Source organism: Octopus sinensis, linkage group LG20 (genome assembly GCF_006345805.1).
Source record: "Octopus sinensis linkage group LG20, ASM634580v1, whole genome shotgun sequence".
Lineage (NCBI taxonomy): Eukaryota > Metazoa > Mollusca > Cephalopoda > Octopoda > Octopodidae > Octopus > Octopus sinensis.
Genome location: NC_043016.1, coordinates 18,234,669 through 18,255,209, shown reverse-complemented (window position 1 = coordinate 18,255,209; position 20,541 = coordinate 18,234,669). Strand labels below are relative to the sequence as shown.

Here is a 20,541-nt window from a genome sequence, read left to right as displayed (position 1 = left end):
AGAGCTACACCTGTGCCTATAATCTTCTAAATGATAATTATCATATTCTGCAGTAGGCCTTGCTTTGGTGAAAGAAGTTTACTTCCCAATAGAATGCTTGTAGGTTCAAGTCCCACTGCTTGGCACTTTGCACAAGTGACTTCCACTATACCTCAGCACTGACCAAAGTCTTGTGAGTGCAATTGATAAATGGAAACTTAAAGAAGCTCTCTGTGTGAGTGTGTGTATACGTGCGCATGCATATCTGTGTGTACCAGACTTTAAAATAAGTTCAGAGGTTGGTTTATTTTTAAAAAAACCTTCAACGTGATGCTACAGCATGGCCGTCAACCAATAACTGAAACAAGTTAAAGATTAAAGATACCTTGTCTTTTCATGATCATCCTGCTTGTGTTAATTTCAGAATTAATTAATTTAGAATTAATTGCAACGCTCACTGTGTTTATATTAATTCTTTTTCTTTTTTAAAAAATAGAAAAAAAATTTAGTTATATTTAGTAAAATAACTATCATTAACTGATTGCAGTTTAGCCCAAGGTCAAACCTGATTGAGCCAAACTATGATCAAATGGACATACAGACCAAGTCCATGTCCACCATCTCACCACTGAGCTGAATCTTCACAGCTTTTGTCTGCCTACTGGCATCTTGCTGTCATTTCCCCTTCCCCGTCAGATCACCAGCAATGGACAATGTGCCAGAGAGGGAGTGTGTGTATGTGTGTCCTTGTATCAATCCCATCACTGATCTGCATGAACCCTCATCTCCACAAATGCCACCAGGACAAGCACATTTCTTTGCCTGCTTTCTAGAACCAATCTGTTAAGGGTACCAAACTGTGGACAACAGGTCAGCCATGAGAGGACAAGTGTCATATAGGATTATACAGTCAACAGTTCTAACAATAATCACATTCCCATACTTTATAGGCATGGAACACCTGAGATTACATTATTCAAATTATCCTTTCTTTTATCAGGATAGTAGGGTATGGCTTGAAGGAATCTTAGCCACAACCTATAGCATGCAAGTAATGACATAAACCAGGGCTGCTGAGTTGGAGAAATGGAGTCAGAGTCGGAAACAATTAAGATAGAGTCAGAGTCAGTAAAATAGACCACAATCACTTAATTACATAAAGGAGTTGGAGTCAGAGTCAAAGTTTTTTGTTTTAACTCCACAGGCCTGACATAAATGTTCCCTTGCTGGTACTCATTTATATATAAAACTAGCAGTATAGCCTGGCATTGCTCGGGTTAGTTTTCTTTTTGACCCTTTAGAATTGGAATTTTTGAAAAGTAAAAAATTTGAATTATGTAGCTTGTTATTCTCTTTAAGTGAACATTTTTCTGGTTGAAATACACCGAAAAATGGCAACACGGCAGTCAAAAAATTTTAAAGAATAGAGATTTTCATAGAAAAAAAAGCACTTTTTTTTATGTAAATAATTTTTGGTCTTAATATGGTCCGATTTGAATTTTTTCTTTTATGGAATGAAGAGCAAGCCTTCTTCTATCATACTCTCAGTTTTTGGTCAACTTGCACCACAAGGTCTCAGAGGAGATAGTATTAGTTGAAGGCTACCAAACCTGTCACATACACACACACAGACAACTTCAGCTTTATATATATAGATTAGCATTAAGAATATAATTTAATAAAAGGATATTGCATAAATTTATGATGGAAGGTTTTAATTTTTCAAATATGAATGCTTTAGCCTTTTAGCATTCAGATTACTCCGCCAAATGTTCTGCTTATTTATTCACATTGTTTTGAATTAATCATGGATTATCTTTTTAACTCTGAGATTTTGAAGATGTGATTGTACATTTTTAGAATGACATTGTGGGGTCAGTGTAAGTGGCTGGAGTTAGCTGATTTGAATATGAAACAGGTAGGATATTTGGGCTAGATACAGCTGGTTTAAATGGCAAAGGGATAAAATAGATGTTTGCAGTGGAGAACAGAGATAATCCCTAGCAGACTAGAATCAAACTACTTAAACTTTCAGCATTAAGATTACTCTGTAAATTGTAATGCTTATTTATTCACATTGTTTTATCTCATAGCTTCCAGTTTGTGATGATATGACATTTTATTATTTTAGAATGACATTGTAGGGTAAGTGCGAAAGGCCAGATCTGGCTGGTTTGAACATAAAACAGGTAGAATATTTTGGCTCAGACTGGGACTGGTGCAGCCTTCTGGCCTCCATGACCCCAGTTGAACCGTCCAACCCATGCTAGCATGGAAAGCGGACGCTAAATGATGATGATGATGATGGCTGGTTTAAATGCAAAAGAGTTAAACAAATAGGCAAGCTAAATGGTGGACCAATGGAAATATTGACTGAAGGTGACATGAGTTTGAGGTAGGTTTGTATGTTTGGGTGAAGAATTTTTAAACAGTTAGAGATAAGTGAATACATGAGCAATTATGAATACATGAATACTGATTGTATTGTGTATATATGAATACTATTTGTGTTACAATATTTTTGCTTCGTTTGAAAATGTAAATGTATAAACACCTACAGAGAGAGAGAGAGAAGCAAAGAAATCCAGAGAGAAAGAAAGACAGAGAAAGACATAGAGAGTGATAGAGGTACCTAGATATATTAAATAACCATACAGAAAAAGAAATAATGAGCCAAGCAGCTAGTTATTTGTCTGTCTATATGATTATTTGCCTATTTATCGGTCGGTTTGTTTGTTTCACCCACACATACCTTATCTAGAGTTAAGGAAGGAAAGAAGGAAGAAAGGGGGAATAGATAGATAGACAGATAGATAGAGAGAGAAAAGGGAGAGAGACAGAAAGACAGACATACACATAGACCAGACGTGTGTGTATATATTTATATATATATATATACACACTTTGTCGACTTTGCCTTTCATCCTTTCAGGGTCGATAAATTAAGTACCAGTTACACGCTGGGGTCGATGTAATCGACTGAGTCCCTTTGTCTGTCCTTGTTTGTCCCCTCTGTGTTTAGCACCTTGTGGGTAGTAAAGAAATATATATATATATACATACAATGATACTTCACTTTACAAGGAACTGTTTTATGAGACCCAGACCTTTTATGAGTTTTATTTTCTGTTGACAAAGTTTTTGCTTTATGAGCATTTTTCTGGAACAAATTAACTCCTACATGAAAGGATTATTCTGTGTGTGTGTGTATACACACACACACACACATATATATATATATATATAGGAGTGGCTGCGTGGTAAGAAGCATGCTACCCAACCACATGGTTCTGGGTTCAGTCCCACTGCATGACGCCTTGGGCAAGTGTTTCCTACTACAGCCTCAGGCCGACCAAAGCCTTGTGAGTGGATTTGGTAGATGGAAACTGAAAGAAGGCCATCATATATATATATAGTGTGTGTGTGTGTGTGTGTATATTTGTATGTCTGTGTTTGTCCCCCCACCATTGCTTGGCAACCGATGTTGATATATTCACGTCCCCATAACTTAGGGGTTTGGCAAAATAGACCGATAGGATAAGTACTAGGCTTACAAAGAATAAGTCCCGGGGTCGATTTGTTCGACTAAAAGGCTGTGCTCCAGCATGGCCACACCCAAATGACTGAAACGTGTAAAAGAATAAAATATTATGCGTGTGTATGTGTGTGTGTGCGAGAGAGGGGGAAAAGAGGCAGACAGACAGACTGACAGATAGATAGATAGATAGAGAGAGAGAGAGAGAGAGAGAGAGAGAGCTAGTGAGAAAGAGAGAGAGAGAGAGAGAGCAAGAGAAATAAACAGATAGATATGCATAAATTTGACAGTTTTAGGTGCATATTCACGCACCTATTCAGAAAAAAACCTATTACAATTATTTGACAATATGCCAAAATATAATGACTGGCTTTCTCGACAAACCGGTTTGTCATCATACATGTCTATTTTATTTTATTTTATTCTATTTCTATATTTTTGTTGTTTTTTTTCTTTATTCAATTTAAATTTCTCTTCATTTATATTTTGCTATTGGTGCTGTTGTTCATTTTAAATACCTACTGACACATACACACCCATAATATATATATAGATAGAAGATAGATAGATAGATAAGTGTGTGTGTGTGTGTGTGTGTATATGCTAGAAAGAGTGAAAGCTATATATATATATAACACACACACATATACCTGAAATATCTGGGACTGATGTTGCCCAATGGATATTGGTCACGTTCAAATCATATACATCAGAAATGAGTGGGAGGATATATCAGATCTAATCTCACAGTTAGTCAAGCTTTTTTTCTATTTTTTTTTTACATGATTTTATCATGTTTTCTTTCCTTTCTTTTCAACATTACCTAAAACCAAATTTTTTCAGTTTTGTCATCAATGTATTTGAGAAAAGTAATAATCCGTATATATATATATAAAGCTGAAGTTATCTGTGCTTGGTAGCCTTCAACTAACACTATCTCCTTCGAGACCCTGCGGCACAAGTTGACCAAAATTGAGAGTATGATAGAAGAAGGCTTGCTCTTCCTTCTGTAGAAGAAAAAGTTCAAATCGGATCATGTTAACACCAACAGTTATTTACATCTAAAAGGTGCTATTTTTCTATTAAAATCCCTATTTTTTACGATTTCTTGACTGCTGTGTTGCCATTTTTCGGTGTATTTCAACCAGAAAAAATGGTCACTTAAAGAGAATAATAAGCTACATAATGCAAAATTTTTACTTTTCAAAAATTTCAATTCTAAAGGGTCGAAACAAACCCAAGCAACGCCGGGTGATACTGCTAGTTCATTTATAAACTTGTGATCCCAAAGCATAAGTAAAAGAAAAAATCATATCACATGCTTATATAACATGAAGAGAGGGAGAGAGAAAAAGACAATCAATGAACTGTAAAAAATAAAGGCAACAAAGGCTGTGATGAATGTCATGAAGAGGAATGGGATGAACTAGCTGGGTCATGTGCTAAGGAAGAATTAAAGTGATAAGAGGAATGTCAGAAATGAATTTGCAAGGAAGTGGAGAAAAGGGAAGATCAAGAAATACATGGTATCAGAAAGAAATGAAATTGAAGGAGTCCTGCAGGGTGGTGAAACAATGAAATAATTACAATAAAGCACTTTAAGACCATTCTGCTGCTTTTTGTATAATCTAATAAAGTTTGTAACCTTCAGGTAGAGAACTATTGATAACATAAAGTATTAATGTTCTATTTTTTTTCATATTTCTACTCTATTTTATAATTATTCCAAGTCAAAAATAATAATTCTATATCAAAAAGAAGATGCTAATGATCCTATGAAATGTATGGTAAGTATTTCGGCCCTTATCTTCTTACACTACTAGAGTGTAAGAATGGCCAAAACACTTGCCTAAGGAAGGGTTTCAACTCTGAAGACTTTCAACTGTTCAGCTCTCTTGTGAGTTTCTTACCACTCTAGTATATAATTTTAAAAACCCTCATGCTTAAAAAGCAAATGATGATGATGATAATAATAAAATAGTGGATTCATAGAATTTTTACAGCACCAGAACAATTCTTTGTAATATTTGGTCCAGTTCATTGCATTTTGTGTTTAAATCATGCCAAGGTCAACATCACCTTTCATTGTTTTGGAATGAATTAACTAAAGTGCCAGTTAAACACTGATGTGGATCCAATCTGTTTCGTCTCCCCTTCTTTCAGAAGTGTCTTCTTCCAATCTTGTTGTTTTTATGTAGAAAGGGATGCCAGCCATCGTAAATTTAAATAAATGATGTGGGAGGCAGTGAACTAAAGGGTGGTAATCACTTCTTATAAAAACTAGCTTATAACAGAAACAGCAAAAGAACCATATAAAGCCTTTACAGCTTGAAGGCAAACATGGTGGATGTAGACAAAATTATGTATGATGCATCAAGGAGCAAACTCAAACTTCCCAGTAAAGAACTGAAATCTCCCTCCATACATTATTTATTCTTTTCCAGCTTCATTTTGTTAACTGTTTTATGTCACACTCAGCAGGAAGACAATAAATTCATTAATTTTCAAGGGCCTCAGTGTCTGATAAGGGATGGAAAAATACTTGATTCACAGGTTCGTTTAGTATGAACTATCTGATCAGATCAAGATATCAAACTCACTGGAGACTGGATTCAGAATGCTTGTAACTAAACAGATTCTGCTAAAAGCTCCTAAAGCCCTATGTTTGAAGCCCCAAGTCTTAAGACAGCGCACTCCAATACAAAGTGTAGTTAAGCCTCTAAGTGATCATTTGACCATCCAGAATTAGAAACCAAATCTCTTTTAACATCTTAGACAAAAAAACACATTGGATAATGAGGTTCCTAGATCCCAGATCTGCTGTATCAGGACTTGCATGAGGCTAGGTCTTGCATGAGACCATAGCTAGATAGTTGAATGATCTCCCTTGCAAGAAAGATCCCTTTTCTAAGCTTCTCGAAGTATCAATGTCATGAGACGTGATTCTTAATTATTCAAGAAGCTTGGCATTTCTCTTGGAAATTTCTAGAATGCTTAGCATTCCATTAATAAAAACAGCTTGCTAACCCAGCTCTTCGCTTCTTAGCTGGTTAGACTTAGAGCCATTCATGTCTATTTCTCTACGCCACGTGACTGAAAACCACCATTTAGCTGTTATTTCTACATTTCCTATCCCTGAACTTTTTTGTATAGATTACTTCATTCTGCTAGATTCTGTATTTTGATTCTATGTATCATCATCAACCAGTAAATAAAATATATTTTTATGTAGTAAATATATAGGTCTTGAATTTATTCTTTTATCTCTTAATGAACTCTTGTAATAACATACACACAGCCACATCAACACCTTGTATTGACTATATATTCCCACTAAACCATCAATGAGAATCTCCCCTAACAAGTATATATCTTCATTATGGCAAAGGATGCCTCGCAAAGACTGGCCTTCAATTCAGAGCTAGAAAATACTTCATAATCCAACAACTGATAAATTCTTTAAAGTCCAAATGATTGAGTACTGCCTCCAGATGTGGAATCAATACTCCATTGTGGGTGTCATCTGAGTCTTACAACAAAGGCCACTCAACTGATTGTCAAAATACAGCTCACCACCACACTCCAATTTTTGGCCCACCGATGTATGATCTTGTCCTTTTACCTTTTCTACTACTACTATAGTGTAATACTCTGGAACTGGTTGGTCTCACACCATCTTTTGATAAATAACTAACTTTACTTCTCATTACCTATAACGTGTCTGCAGCCCCTAGGTCATACACTTAACACTATTCCCAATCTCAAAAAAAATCATTCCTCTGAAATTTTCTATCAACCCATGTTTCTTCCTTACAATCACTAAACATGGCAATTGTTCTATCCTCAAAGATGATTGCTGTCTCCCTGGATGTTTCTGTAATAGTCTAGTTTTCTTTATAAGAAAACATCAATGACATCAATCTCACTAATTTTTCATTTTTAATTATAAAATTTATAAAATTAAGTAAGCTTATTCTGTAAGATTTTTCAAATAAAAAATTTAAAACAGACAAGCCAAGCCTAGACAAAATTCAAAATCATACAAAAAAAAAAAAACCCTTCTTCCCTCACAATCACACTTTTCCTGCAGGTCATGTACAGGAGTATGTAAAACAGTATCAAATTGCTGGTATCAAATGTCGGTGGGGAAACAGGCCAGATTATTGGTCTAGTCAATGATGAAGTATATGCATATAATCGTCTATGCTGTTTCGCTTTGACAATGACAACTACAGAGCTTCCCCCACCCCCACCCCACACTGGAAAATGGGTGTAGTGTGGAGAAATCTGAACAAGGTAAGTTGAAGCAGCAGGGTTAAGGTTAGGTTGTCATACCTCCCCAATAAATCTCTCAAGGAAATCCCACGAAACACACCTTGTGTATGTGAATGTGTGCATATGTATGTATATATACAGTTGAAACATTCCTGCCACAACATGAGACCTTGAAGACTGCTTAAATGCAAGAAAATATACTAGTCCCTTAATATTTGATATTCAATAAGACAATCAATACTTCATTTCATTTTACTATATATATTATTTATACTATATATTCTATATTAATATTATAAAGAATATAAATAAAACATAAAAAACAGACAGAGTTGGAATTCCTTTGAATAATATATATATATATATATATATATATATATAAGATTCAGTTGAATTAAGAACTTAAGTTGAAGTACCAAGTCAGTCCAGTACTGTCCATACCACTTGAAGTAAGGTGAATAAAATCAACATAAGTAACAAGATGTCCAAGTATCAGTGCATTACGACTGTTTAAGGCAGCTCCATTTAATTGAACAATGCAAGCATTACACTAATTTAAATAGTGCCATCTTCAGTTGCAAAAATATATGGATTTTCAATAGACAAGATATATTGATATAATTTTTCTCAAATATTTTATCAGAGCCAGAGGATATATATATATAATGACAAATGGTAACTTACCGGTAGCTTACCGGTAGCTTACCGGTAAAGTATGATCAATTTCAGTGTTCATTATGCATATGGTAAACAGAGGGACACTTTATTGGTTCAGGAGCATCTGGTGATGCAGATGTGTCTCATCAGATGATAAATAGATATAACTCATTAAAATATCAGTTCCATACTGTATCTTCTTTTACTAATTATATACTATTTATATACTATTTATTCATTATTTTGTACTTTACTTAATTATAGGTATATGTTTTATCGTATATTTAATTTTTTTTCTATATATTAGGATTTCATTATATCATTGTTGAATTGCTACATGGTGGTTCTTCTCTAATTTATAGACATATATTATATATTGTGAAATTTGATTTAGTATTACTAAATTGAATCTATCTCTGTAAGTTTGGAATCATATTCCCTAATATTATTATTATATATATAGTCAATCCAAACAAGAACAAGCAAGAAAAAACAACAACACAAGGACGTGGAACAAGTACTGTGTTATTGGATACTCAGGAAAGGAAAGAAAAGAAAGAGTTCACATTTCAAGTGGAGCACTTCATCAGAAATATAGAAAATGTCCAAAGAAGGGAAGACAGAGAAAGAAAATCGCCAACAATACACACACGGTCACATATTGGAAAAAAATAAAATGCATACATGTATGTATATGTATAAAATTTCTTCGAAATGAAGAATTCTCACCATGTAAGAGTCACTTTTTAGCTATTCAAGAACACTCAAAAATGCCATATTCACTTTCATTTTATTTCATAACAGACCAATCTATTATGATCATGTGAAAAATGTTTTATAGCACTTCTACAACCTGTCACAATATCATAGTATGTGTATATGCATCTATGTGTGGGCGTGTTCTGTGTGTTAATAACTAACTGAAAGAAGAAGTACTCAGTACCAGAAGAGTAGATAATAGATTTTTTAAGTAAAAAAAAAAACCTAGGACCAATTGTTTCACATCAGCTATTTTGCCAATAATTATCCATGACTAAGATACTGCGACCATAGTAGATGAGAATATCACAGAATATATACATATATATATATATATATATAATAATATATATATATATATATATATTATATAATCTATGATATGAAATATTAAAATATTAAAAAAGATTATATGTTTGCGGAGTGCTCAGCCACTTGCATGTTAATTCCATGAGCATGCTGTTCCGTTGATTGGATCGACTGGAACCCTCATCTTCGTAACCGACAGAATGCCTGTATATATAAATATATATTCTTTTATTCTGTAATTTGTTTCAGTCAGCTGACTGTGGCCATGCTGGATCACCGCCTTTACTTGAACAAATTGCCCCCAGGACTGATTCTTTGTAAGCTTAGTACTTATTCTATCGGTCTCTTTTGCCGAACCGCTAAGTTACAGGGACACAAGTTCACCAACATCAGTTGTCAACTGTTGAGGAGGGGGGGACAAACAGATACATACATATCTACATATATATATATATATATATATAACGGGCTTCTTTCAGTTTCTGTCTACTAAATCCACTCACAAGGCTTTGGTCAGCCCAAAGCTGTAGTAGAAGACACTTGCCCATGGTGCCATGCAGTGGGACTGAACCCAGAACCATGTGGTTAGTAAGCAAGCTACTTACCACACAACTGCTCCTATATATTCTTTTACTTGTTTCAATCATTTAACTGTGGCTATGCTGGAGCACTGCTTTAAAGGGTTTTTAGTAAAAAAAAAATCAACCCCAGGACTTATTCTTTGTAAGCCTAGTACTAATTCTATCAGTATCTTTTGCTGAACTGCTAAGTTATGGGGACTTAAACACAACATTGGTTATCAAGCGTTGGTGGGGTGGGGGAACAAGCACACACACACACACACACACATATATATAATGGGTTTCTTTCAGTTTTTGTCTACCAAATCCACTCATGAGGCTTTGGTCAGCCTAAGGCTATAATAGAAGGCACTTGCCCAAGGTGTCACACAGTGGGACTGAACCCAGGACCATGTGGTTGGGAAGCAAGCTTCTTACCACACAGTCATGCCTATATAAGGTCTAATCAATAAGTACCCGAACTGTTGCCTTCGTAACAAAGCTAAAGTATGCAGAGTGAAGCTGCTTGGTACAAGTTGACCTTGGACTCTGTTATTCATATGCACCAAGTTTTTTAACATTCTAGCTCACTTCTGCCATTTACACCAGTGCTTGGAAGGAAGGTGTGTAGCGTGAGATCATCACATTGACCATGACAGAGAAAGTTGCCATGGCAATACCTGCTCAGGGGCTAACGGAAAGTTGCAGAAAGTGTATGGAGAGGAGTGTATAAGCCGCAAACAAGTGTACAAGTGGTCCAGATGTTTCCATGATGGCTGAAAAAATGTCAATAGTGACAAACATTCTGGGAGACCTGTAACCAGCAGAACTGAGAAAAACATCACAGATATGTATGCAGCTGTGTGGAGGAATTCCTCGAATCACCATCCATGAGTTATCAGAGGATGTGCAGAATAGTTACGGTTCAGTTCAGTCCTTTATCACTGAAGATTTAGGTATAAGACGCGCGTCTGCAAATTTTTGTACCAAAACTGTTTTCAGCCGGACAAAAAGACACTTGGGTTTCAGTTATATCAGAAATATAGTAAAGGTCCGAAGAAGGGAAGACAGAGAAAGAAAATCGCCAACAATACACACACGGTTACATATTAGAAAAATAAAATGCATACATGTACGTATGTGTATAAAATTTCTTCGAAATGAAGAATTCTCACCATGTAAGAGTCACTTTTTAGCTATTCAAGAACACTCAAAAATGCTATATTCACTTTCATTTTATTTCTTAACAGACCTATCTATTATGATCGTGTGAAAAATGCTTTATAATACTTCCACTGAATCAAGAACGATGCAAACTCTTTGAAACTTTGCTTAGGCCTCTGAGCAGGTATCGCCAAGCTCTTGGCAAAATTTGATGCAGATTCTCAGATCAGCTTTCTCTGTCATTGTCAATGCAATGATCACATACTACACACCTTCCTTCCAAGTACTGCTGTAAACAGCAGAAGTGAGCTAGAGCATTAAAACTTAGTGTGCATGCACAGCAGAGTTCAAGGTCAATTTGTGCAAAGCAGCTTCACTCTGCATGCTTTAGCTTCACTACTATGGCAACAGTCTGGACACTTACTGATCAAACCATGTATATGTGTGTGTGTGTATATATATTTAGAAATATCCTACTTTTTACTGTCATGCAGTGACACCAAGTTCAAGGATTTAGCTGAACAAATGAACTTCAGTACTTTTTTTTTCAGCCCCACTAAGCCTGGTACTTACTGTACAGGTCTCTTTTTCCAAAACCACCAAGTTATGGAGACATAAACAAACCAACACTGGTTGCCAAATGGTAGTAGGTACAAGCACAAACACATGGGGCTTTTTTCAGTTTGTGCCTACCAAATCCACTCACAAGGCATTGGTCAGCCCCAAGATACAGTAGGAGTCACTTGCCCAAATCACGTAGTAGGTCATTTATGGTGTAATGGTATACACCATAAATAAATCTTATAAATATACATACTCATACACCTATACATATATACATACACACTCACATATATATATAAACACACACATATATATACACACACACACAGATGTATATACACGCACACATATATACACGCACATACATGTATACACGCACACACATGTATACATGCACACACACACATATACACACACACATATATATATATACACATACATACATGTATGCATATGAGCATATATGTGGAGTAACCATGATTACAAAAAAAAACAAACCTAAAAAGTTTTGTGCAGCCATCCTTGTCTAATTGTACATGAACATATGGTGAAAGAAATATTGAATAAAGGTTTCAAAGTTTTAAATGACACCCAACAATCATAAGTCAGGTCAGTCACATATTGTTTGACAGTTAAAATTACATTCTTCATGTCAATGCTATAAATAATTAAATAAATAAATAAATAAATTAGCACCTCAAACTAGCTCTACAGGATTTATAGAGAAGCACTTCAACGGCTTCTTTGGTTAACTGTCAATCAGAGAACAACACTCTTATACATACATGTCTTAATATATTTGGAACTTGAAAGTTGGTAGAAGAAATGAAACCAAACTGGAGTTCATCATCATTGTTATCATCAGCATTTAATGTCCACCTTCCATGCTAGTATGGGTCGGATGGTTTGAAAGGAGGTGGCCAGACAGGAGCCTGCACCAGACTTCTGGGTCTATTTTGGCATTTTTTTTTTACAGCTGGATGCTCTTTCTAACACCAACCACCCAGCAGAATGGACAGAATGCTTTTTATGTGGCACAAGTGCAAGCAAGGTCAATTCTGGCATTGTTTTTACAGCTGGGTGTCCTTCCAAATGCCAACCACTTTACAGTGTTTACCAGATATATTTCATACAAAGTAACACAAATGTTATTTTTTGATAAACAGTGGACTAAGAACATAACCAAAGAACGTAAGTTCTGCTATTTCATATGAGACAGCATAACACTTAACTGATGCTTAGAACTCCATGAAAATCCATGTACAGCCAACTACCAATCAAGTATTTAAGTCTTTAGGATTCAGGTTAATTTATTCACATTGTTTTGAATTAATCATGTATTATGTCGTAACTTCAAGATCTAGATAATTTGATTGTTTTAAGTTTTAAAATGCCATTGTAGGGTAGGTGTGAGTGGCAGGATCTGGTCAGTGTGAATATAAAACAGATAGAACATTTTGGCCAAATATGGCCAGTTTAAATGCTAAAGTCCTCAGTCAAACTGTCTAACTCATGCCAGCATGGAAAACAGATGTTAAACAATGATGATATCTATATATGTACACACACACACACACACACACACACACAATGGACTTCTTTCAGTATCCATCTATGGAATCCACAAATCCAAACAATCTGGAACCATGTGGTTACCACAAAGCCACACCTGTACCTATAAGATGTGTACCTTTAATGCAATTCTCGGATAGAACTGGTGTGGCACTGTGACAATGGCCTTTAAATTACTGGTATAACACATCAGACATGCTTCCACACACTTCCCACAGTTTTACTCGTGTTTTAGGCAACCCATGGTTATAATAAAAGACATTGCACAAGGTTCCACACATTGAGATCGAACCCTGGACTTTGTGATAACAAAGCAAACTTAAAACCATTCAACCATGATGTGACATATATAAGCACTGTCAATTGATTGGTTCCAGTGTACTGTTATTAATATAATATACAATGGAGTTTTACCTTCAAATTTTAAAGTAGGAAGAGATACTTCACATTATGTATATGACGGACTCTCCCGTCAGTTTTGACGTATGAGGCTTCAACAACATCCTCTTTCTTTGTAATGTCTGTCTTAATGCTTATGTCGAATGTGACATTTAAGTCCTGCCAACGATTTGCAAAGGAGGCCACAGATGTTACAAGTATGAGGATTACAGGTCAGTGCAAGTGGCATATTTGCAACCACTTCTCTCCTTTGCCTTGCACCCTGAAGCCTGTTAATGCTGGTTGCAACAAAGTTTTTAATACCATTTTGACACAACGATCTCCATTTTGTTCGTATCAAGGCTGTTTGCTCAAAAATATTGTGAGTTACCTTCATCTCCAAGAGATTACTCTTTAGCCTGTCCTTATATTTGAGCCATGGTCAACCAACATTCCTGTGTCCACTCTCAAGCTGACAGTACATGGGGACTTTGGATATTCTTTCATCACTCATACTGATGACATGACTAGCCTAGCATGACTGCGATATAGTAAAGTAATAAAGAGAAACTTCTTGGTACAGTATTATATATATTTGAAAGAATGAATAGAAATGGCTTTTTTGATGGGATAAATTTTCATTTTAATGTCAATAATAATGTTTACAATGAGTTACTCTGATATAAGTTTTGAGCTTCAATTAGCTGTTTTCAAACTAAAAATGCATACAATAAAAAAGAAAGCCATCTCTACTCATTCTTTCAAATATATATATACATACCGGATTGAATGGTACTGCTCAGGTGTCAAAACCATAATGATATCGATGTGGCAGCTGATGATGGAGGTATGTTGGATTGTTGGTATGGCTGTAGAATAGTATAATAACACATCCTTTTGATATATATATAATCATTTAACACATATCTTCCACAATGACATGGGTTGGACGGTTTCATGGGGGCTGGTAAGCTGGATAGCTACACCAGGTTTCATTGTCTGCTTTGGTATAACTTCTACTCCTGGATGCACTTCCTAACACCAACCACTTTACAGAGTGTACTGGGTGCTTTTTATGTGGTACATGCATAGGAATTTTCTATGCAGTGCAGAGAAGAAGCACAATCTGCTAACTGCAACTCAATCTAGGAATCCTAACATGGCCAATTTTGAACAGAGTATCAATATTTAGTAATAGATGAAGAGTGACATATGCCTTATGGTTTGCAAATACCATTAACAGACTTAAAATATTAACATTAACATCCTTGAAATCGACATTAAGGAAAGTAAATCTCATAAAAACGGTGTAAATAATGACAAAGGATTCTATTCCAACCAATGAACACTTTCCCCTTTTGGCAACTTGAAATGTATTCCTTCTTTCTCCTGTGGAGAAATTTCTCCAATTTTTCCCTTCTCCCAAGTTAAAAGATGCTGATATAGATTATATTATAATGTAAACAGATATATTAAAATCACCTTTAAAACATGATCATATAAACATTTTAAAACATCATCATTAAAATATCGTCAGCAGCAAAAAAAAAGATAACAAAACATGCGAGAAAAAAAGTAAAAGGGTGCAAAAATAAACGTAATATTTAAGAATTACAGGAATAAAATTAATAATAAAAACAAAAATACACAAGACTGGTTGTTATGTGTGGCCAGCATCATCATAAATATAATCATCAACAATAAGCATGCAACGACAATATCAACAACAACAACAATAATAATAATAACAATAATGTTAATATTGATTTCTGATAAGGAATATATTGATTTTAATATCCATAAAATAATGTAATGTAAAACGGAAAATTCAAATACGAAAATAATAGCATTTAACAAGAACAACAATAACAAACGAAAACGGTTTACATTGGCGCATGGCCATCAATTTCTTAAAGTAGGGAAAAGTCAATTTGTCATCACTATATAAGTAGTACCTCGCATTCCTGAATTCAAGAAAATTGAGACAAAGATAATCCGGTTACGATCTTAATTCGGAAATGTAGAAAGAGAGGGAGTGAAATATTTTGTCCGACACACCTGATATTTCTGGCAACACGCTACCTGTAGCAACAACAAAAACAACAATTTCTCAAGTTTTGGGCCAAGTCCAAAAATCAAATGGACCAATAAATGTAGATTTGAATCGACGCCGGTCTATCTGGGCGGGATTTGAACTCAGAACGTAAAGGGTTATCCAAAGCAATAAATAAACATATACGTAAGTTTTTTTTTATGGTCACAAGAGCTGTGAAATTTCAACTCAAAGACAAGGGAGAGTTTGGACTTACATAGAAACGTAACCAAAAAACAATAATTTTCAAAAAAAAAAAAAATCATAACAAAATCCCCAATAGGTGCAGAGGAAACGTCACCCAGGGGATAACCAAGGAACCTCACAGATACTGAACCACGCTATATACTATCGGAGTACCATGGCCAGTGCGTCTCTCTCCTCCTTATTCCTAAGTCTACAGGTGCCAATTTGGAGTAGACCTCTCACTCGGGCCATCCTTAACACACACATTCAACCAAATTTCAATGAATTTACTGAAGGGCAGCATATCCCTCAAGAAAATGTCTGTTCTCAGTCCTGATAATAAGTAATCATTTCTTTATTATAGCCATAAAGCTGGACAAATTAAAAAAAAAAAAAAACAGAGCAGGAGCTTTTATTTATTATCGTTTTGGTTTCAACATACGGCCGACTATATATATATTTTTTTTCGGAGCATCACTCATTCGAAAGGTAAATAGATACGATCGTCCCACCGTTAACTGATTCTTATTAAACGAACTAAAGTAAAAAGGTGGGGTGGGAACATACTGAATCAAGAAGACTGCGTGATTTAAAAAAAAACAAAAAAAAAAAAAACGTGATGGTCACGGATGGAACATTTTATAGCAGATCTCTTCGAGCACAACTGATCTACAATTAAATAACTTATTCTTATTTTACAGAACATGGAGAAACAGAAAACTCAGCAAGATTTGAACGCAAGACAACGAACAATCGATCGAAGATACTAACGTAAATTGCTTATGCGAGTTCGTTAAGTTCGTTTTACCGTATTTTCTCCCGTATCGTTTGCATTATATTTACTCCTGATCAGTGCGCTGTTTCTATTTGCATTGCATATAATTCCGTTTCACGTCTAAGATGCTTTAAAGAAACATTGAAGCTACCGAGTACTTGACTGGTACCTTTATTTTTATATTTGTACGTGTCTCAAGATCAATATAGATATAAATGAAAATATATTATAGCCAGGTAGGTTCGGTTAACCATGATTTTGCACCTACAGAATCTACTACTTTATAATCAGTAGCCGTTATTTCTTAAAAGAGAAACACACACACAAAAAGAAGTGGACTCAGGTTATTAAAGCAATCGGTGCCCGATGTAGGTGAAGAGAAGTAAATAATAACTATCGGAAATCGAAACTGGTTCGCAGTTTCGGTTTGTTGATAAATTACTCTCAATTGTTGCATATCTCAGCTGCTGACAAATATTGTCTAACACTAACGCATAGCCCCTCTCTCCGATGACAAGCTAGAAATAGCAGACAAATCGTCATCAAATCACACCCTAATGTCTTAGAAACGGAGTTATGGACAGCATATTACAAAAAGGTTAGAAGCTGACGGCTGAAATGCTTTTAATTACAAGGTTTACTCAGTTAAGACTGACCAGGACAATCATCAACGTAATATATTTATTTTGATTGAGCAAAAATCAAATCTTTTCACATACGTCGATTAGATCTATTTCTACTGCTACAACACCCGGCGAGAAGTTGAATAAAGAATAGAGTAACGAGATGAATGTAACAAAAACTGTTCGTCCGGCGCACTAACTTGCGTTGGCCAGCAACTATCACCGGCATTTCCACAAGTATGATATTAGTTGCTACAGCCGTTGTTTACACCCCAAATCAACCATGACCAACCAAGCCTATTAGACACAAGCTTTGCTGCCGTAACCACACTGTTGTATAAGGCTGCGAATGACTATATAGCTTCTCCTTTTCTTTTTTTTAAATAGGGTGTAATTTGATGGAGATTCAGTCGCTATTTCTTATATTTCCAACATTCGTGCATTTGCGTAGTCCCAGGTCAATCTTAATCAACCAGATTCTATGGACTGTCCCATATGCAGGACTACAAAATAGAATGCGCTCTTTATTAAAGAAAGCGATGTGATCTCTCGCAGGCAGGGAATCTTTCGTTTAGTTCGCTTGTTATATTAGTTTCTTACGTTAAAACAGGGTGAATTTTTTTTATTGTAAAGAGTAAGGGGTATGTCCGGGATTGGAGGATGAGGAGGAAGGAAGAAGGTATCCTCAAACCGGAAGCTTGGCCTGAATGGCTGCACCAGAGTGGACACCGTTAAATGCACCTAAGGTGGCCAGGTAGTAATGTTAAACCGAGTGACGGGTTAAGTTGACCAACCAAGTAGGCCATAGCAGGGCATCCTATCCAGCAATCCAGAGCCTTGGTTGGTTATGGGTACTTTTTCATTCATCGAACTCAAAAGGATATGAAAAGGCAAAGATAACATCGGTGAGGCTTGGACTCAAGGTGTAGAGAATCGGAAGATACCACGAAGCATTTTGCCCGACGTTCTAACTACTTGGCACACACACATTATATATATATATATATATATATATATATATATATATATATATAGTGTGTGTAGTCTCATCAAGGTGAGCAAACCAAAACTTCGAAGTCACTATATGAAACACTAGAGACACGAAAAATAACGTCAACACCGAGGAAAAGAAAGTAGTGGAATGTTGTATGATACATTTAGACCGGCTTTCTTAAACGCCTAGCTTTCGACCCCCCTCGCACCCACCCCAGAAACAATAATTGCCGATTCCGTAATATACACAAACAACAGTAACAACAACAACAGCAGCAAAATCATTCGTAACATCAGCAACACCCAGAATATAAATACAATTGGAACAGGTGGTTGATTTAAAGAATGGTTTTCAGCGTCGGACTAAAATGACTGTAGCAGCATTTAGTTACGGCCCTTGACGTTCTGAGTTCAAATTCCGCCGGGGTTTACTTTGATTTTACATTCTTCCGGTATCGATAAAATTACGTAGAAGTGGGGAGAAAAATTTAATATTTCTATAAAACATCCTAGATGTGAAGGGAATTATAATAAAATAGCGGTGTAATGATTGGAGTAATATAACACAACCAGCATTGTTTTGTATTTAATTTGTCTCTACGTAATCGCAAAAACCGGTTATGAATGTCGACAAAATTTCCTTAAATCACACCTTACAATCAATCATTTAAATATATATATATATATTTAAAAAAAGGCTGAGAAGTGGAAATGGCAATTCTTGGGCATGTAGGAAGGATTACGAAGTTCTATATGAAAAACAAAGAGGGGATGACCAAGACTAAAACGATTTCTAGCAAGGGTCCATTTTATCAAAACATAGTTGGGGCTAAAAGAGAAACTCGGTTCATATTTGACTAAAAATAACAACTAACTACAGGTGAAATAGTGTGATGCTTGCTAATTATAAACGATATTAATTAAGGCTTATGTGCCGTTTTAAGGAGAAACGGTGTTGTTGGGATGAAAAAAAAATCTGATGAGGAACGTGCATATGTTTATAAACAGATAGATAGATAGATAGATAGATAATGAAAATATGTACAGAGCAACTCAAATTATTTTTGTATGTATTTGAAAATGTTATACATGCAGACAAAAGTATGCATGCTAAACACACATTCCATGCACGTATACTGTCTATGTACATGCGGACAATTAGAAACATAGTAACAAGATATGTGCGCATATAAATTCTCGTTTTAATTCGCACTTGAAAATTATATATACATATATATACATACACGCGCAATATACAGAGATAGAAAGAAAGAAAAAGAAACTTCTCCCTGTGTTTTTTTTTCTTTTTCTTACCCCTATGAAACCCTTTAAAAACAACAACAAAAACATCCTTCATTCGTGGGGTAGCTAACATACGATAGATAGACAGATAGATATAGGTAAGTAAATAAATATACACACAAATATATATATACATATATATATATACATATCCCTACCTTCTTTATCCATAGATTTACTGTCCATTACTAAACTCCTCCTGTCCCCAAGCACAGACCTCCGGTTGTTTCTTCTCTCCATTGCTGCTGACCATTGAATGAAAATTCTTGCTTAACTGCCAATTTTTTTTTCCTTTTCCTTTTTCTTTTCCCTCTTTCACTTCACCTTTCACTTTCTTTCTTTCTTTCTCACTTTTTTTTTTCTTTTTGATTGTCGTTTTGTCATATATTGCCGTCTCGTCAGCAACGACTTGCCTTTCCTTTTGTATACATATACACACACCTCTTTCACCTTCTTCTTCTCCTCCTCCTCCTCCTCCTCCTTCTAATTCTTACCACTCTCCCTACTCCCCCACTCTCCGTATTATTGCTTTATTTCTTTACTTTTTTTCACTATCCACCTCCTACACATCTTTTACATTTTCTATTTCTCTCTTTTCAAGCCCTATTCTTCCACCCCACCCATATTATGAGTGTGTAATGGTTATTATTGTCAACTCAAACTATTCCTCTCAATGATTGCTTGTTGCTTTCGTTTTCTTTTTCCTCTCTCTCTCTCTCTCTCTCTCTTCCCCTCTCCATCTATCTACCTATCGATTGAGTCGTCATATCTTTTTATCAGTATCTCCCCCCTCTCTCTCTCTCTATTTTTCTCACACT

General features: G+C 35.5%; 1 protein-coding gene across 1 annotated transcript in view; it reads right to left on the bottom strand.

Annotated features, from left to right (window-relative positions):
• LOC118767234 overlaps positions 1 to 20,186 on the bottom strand; it is a 79,091-nt gene extending 58,905 nt beyond the window's left edge. Inside the window, exon 1 of the mRNA XM_036511517.1 lies at positions 19,882 to 20,186. Within this exon, the coding sequence (XP_036367410.1) occupies positions 19,882 to 19,963 (82 nt within the window). The 5' untranslated portion in view covers positions 19,964 to 20,186. The remainder of the gene's footprint in view (positions 1 to 19,881) is intronic.
• Between the last annotated feature and the right edge of the window lie 355 nt (positions 20,187 to 20,541).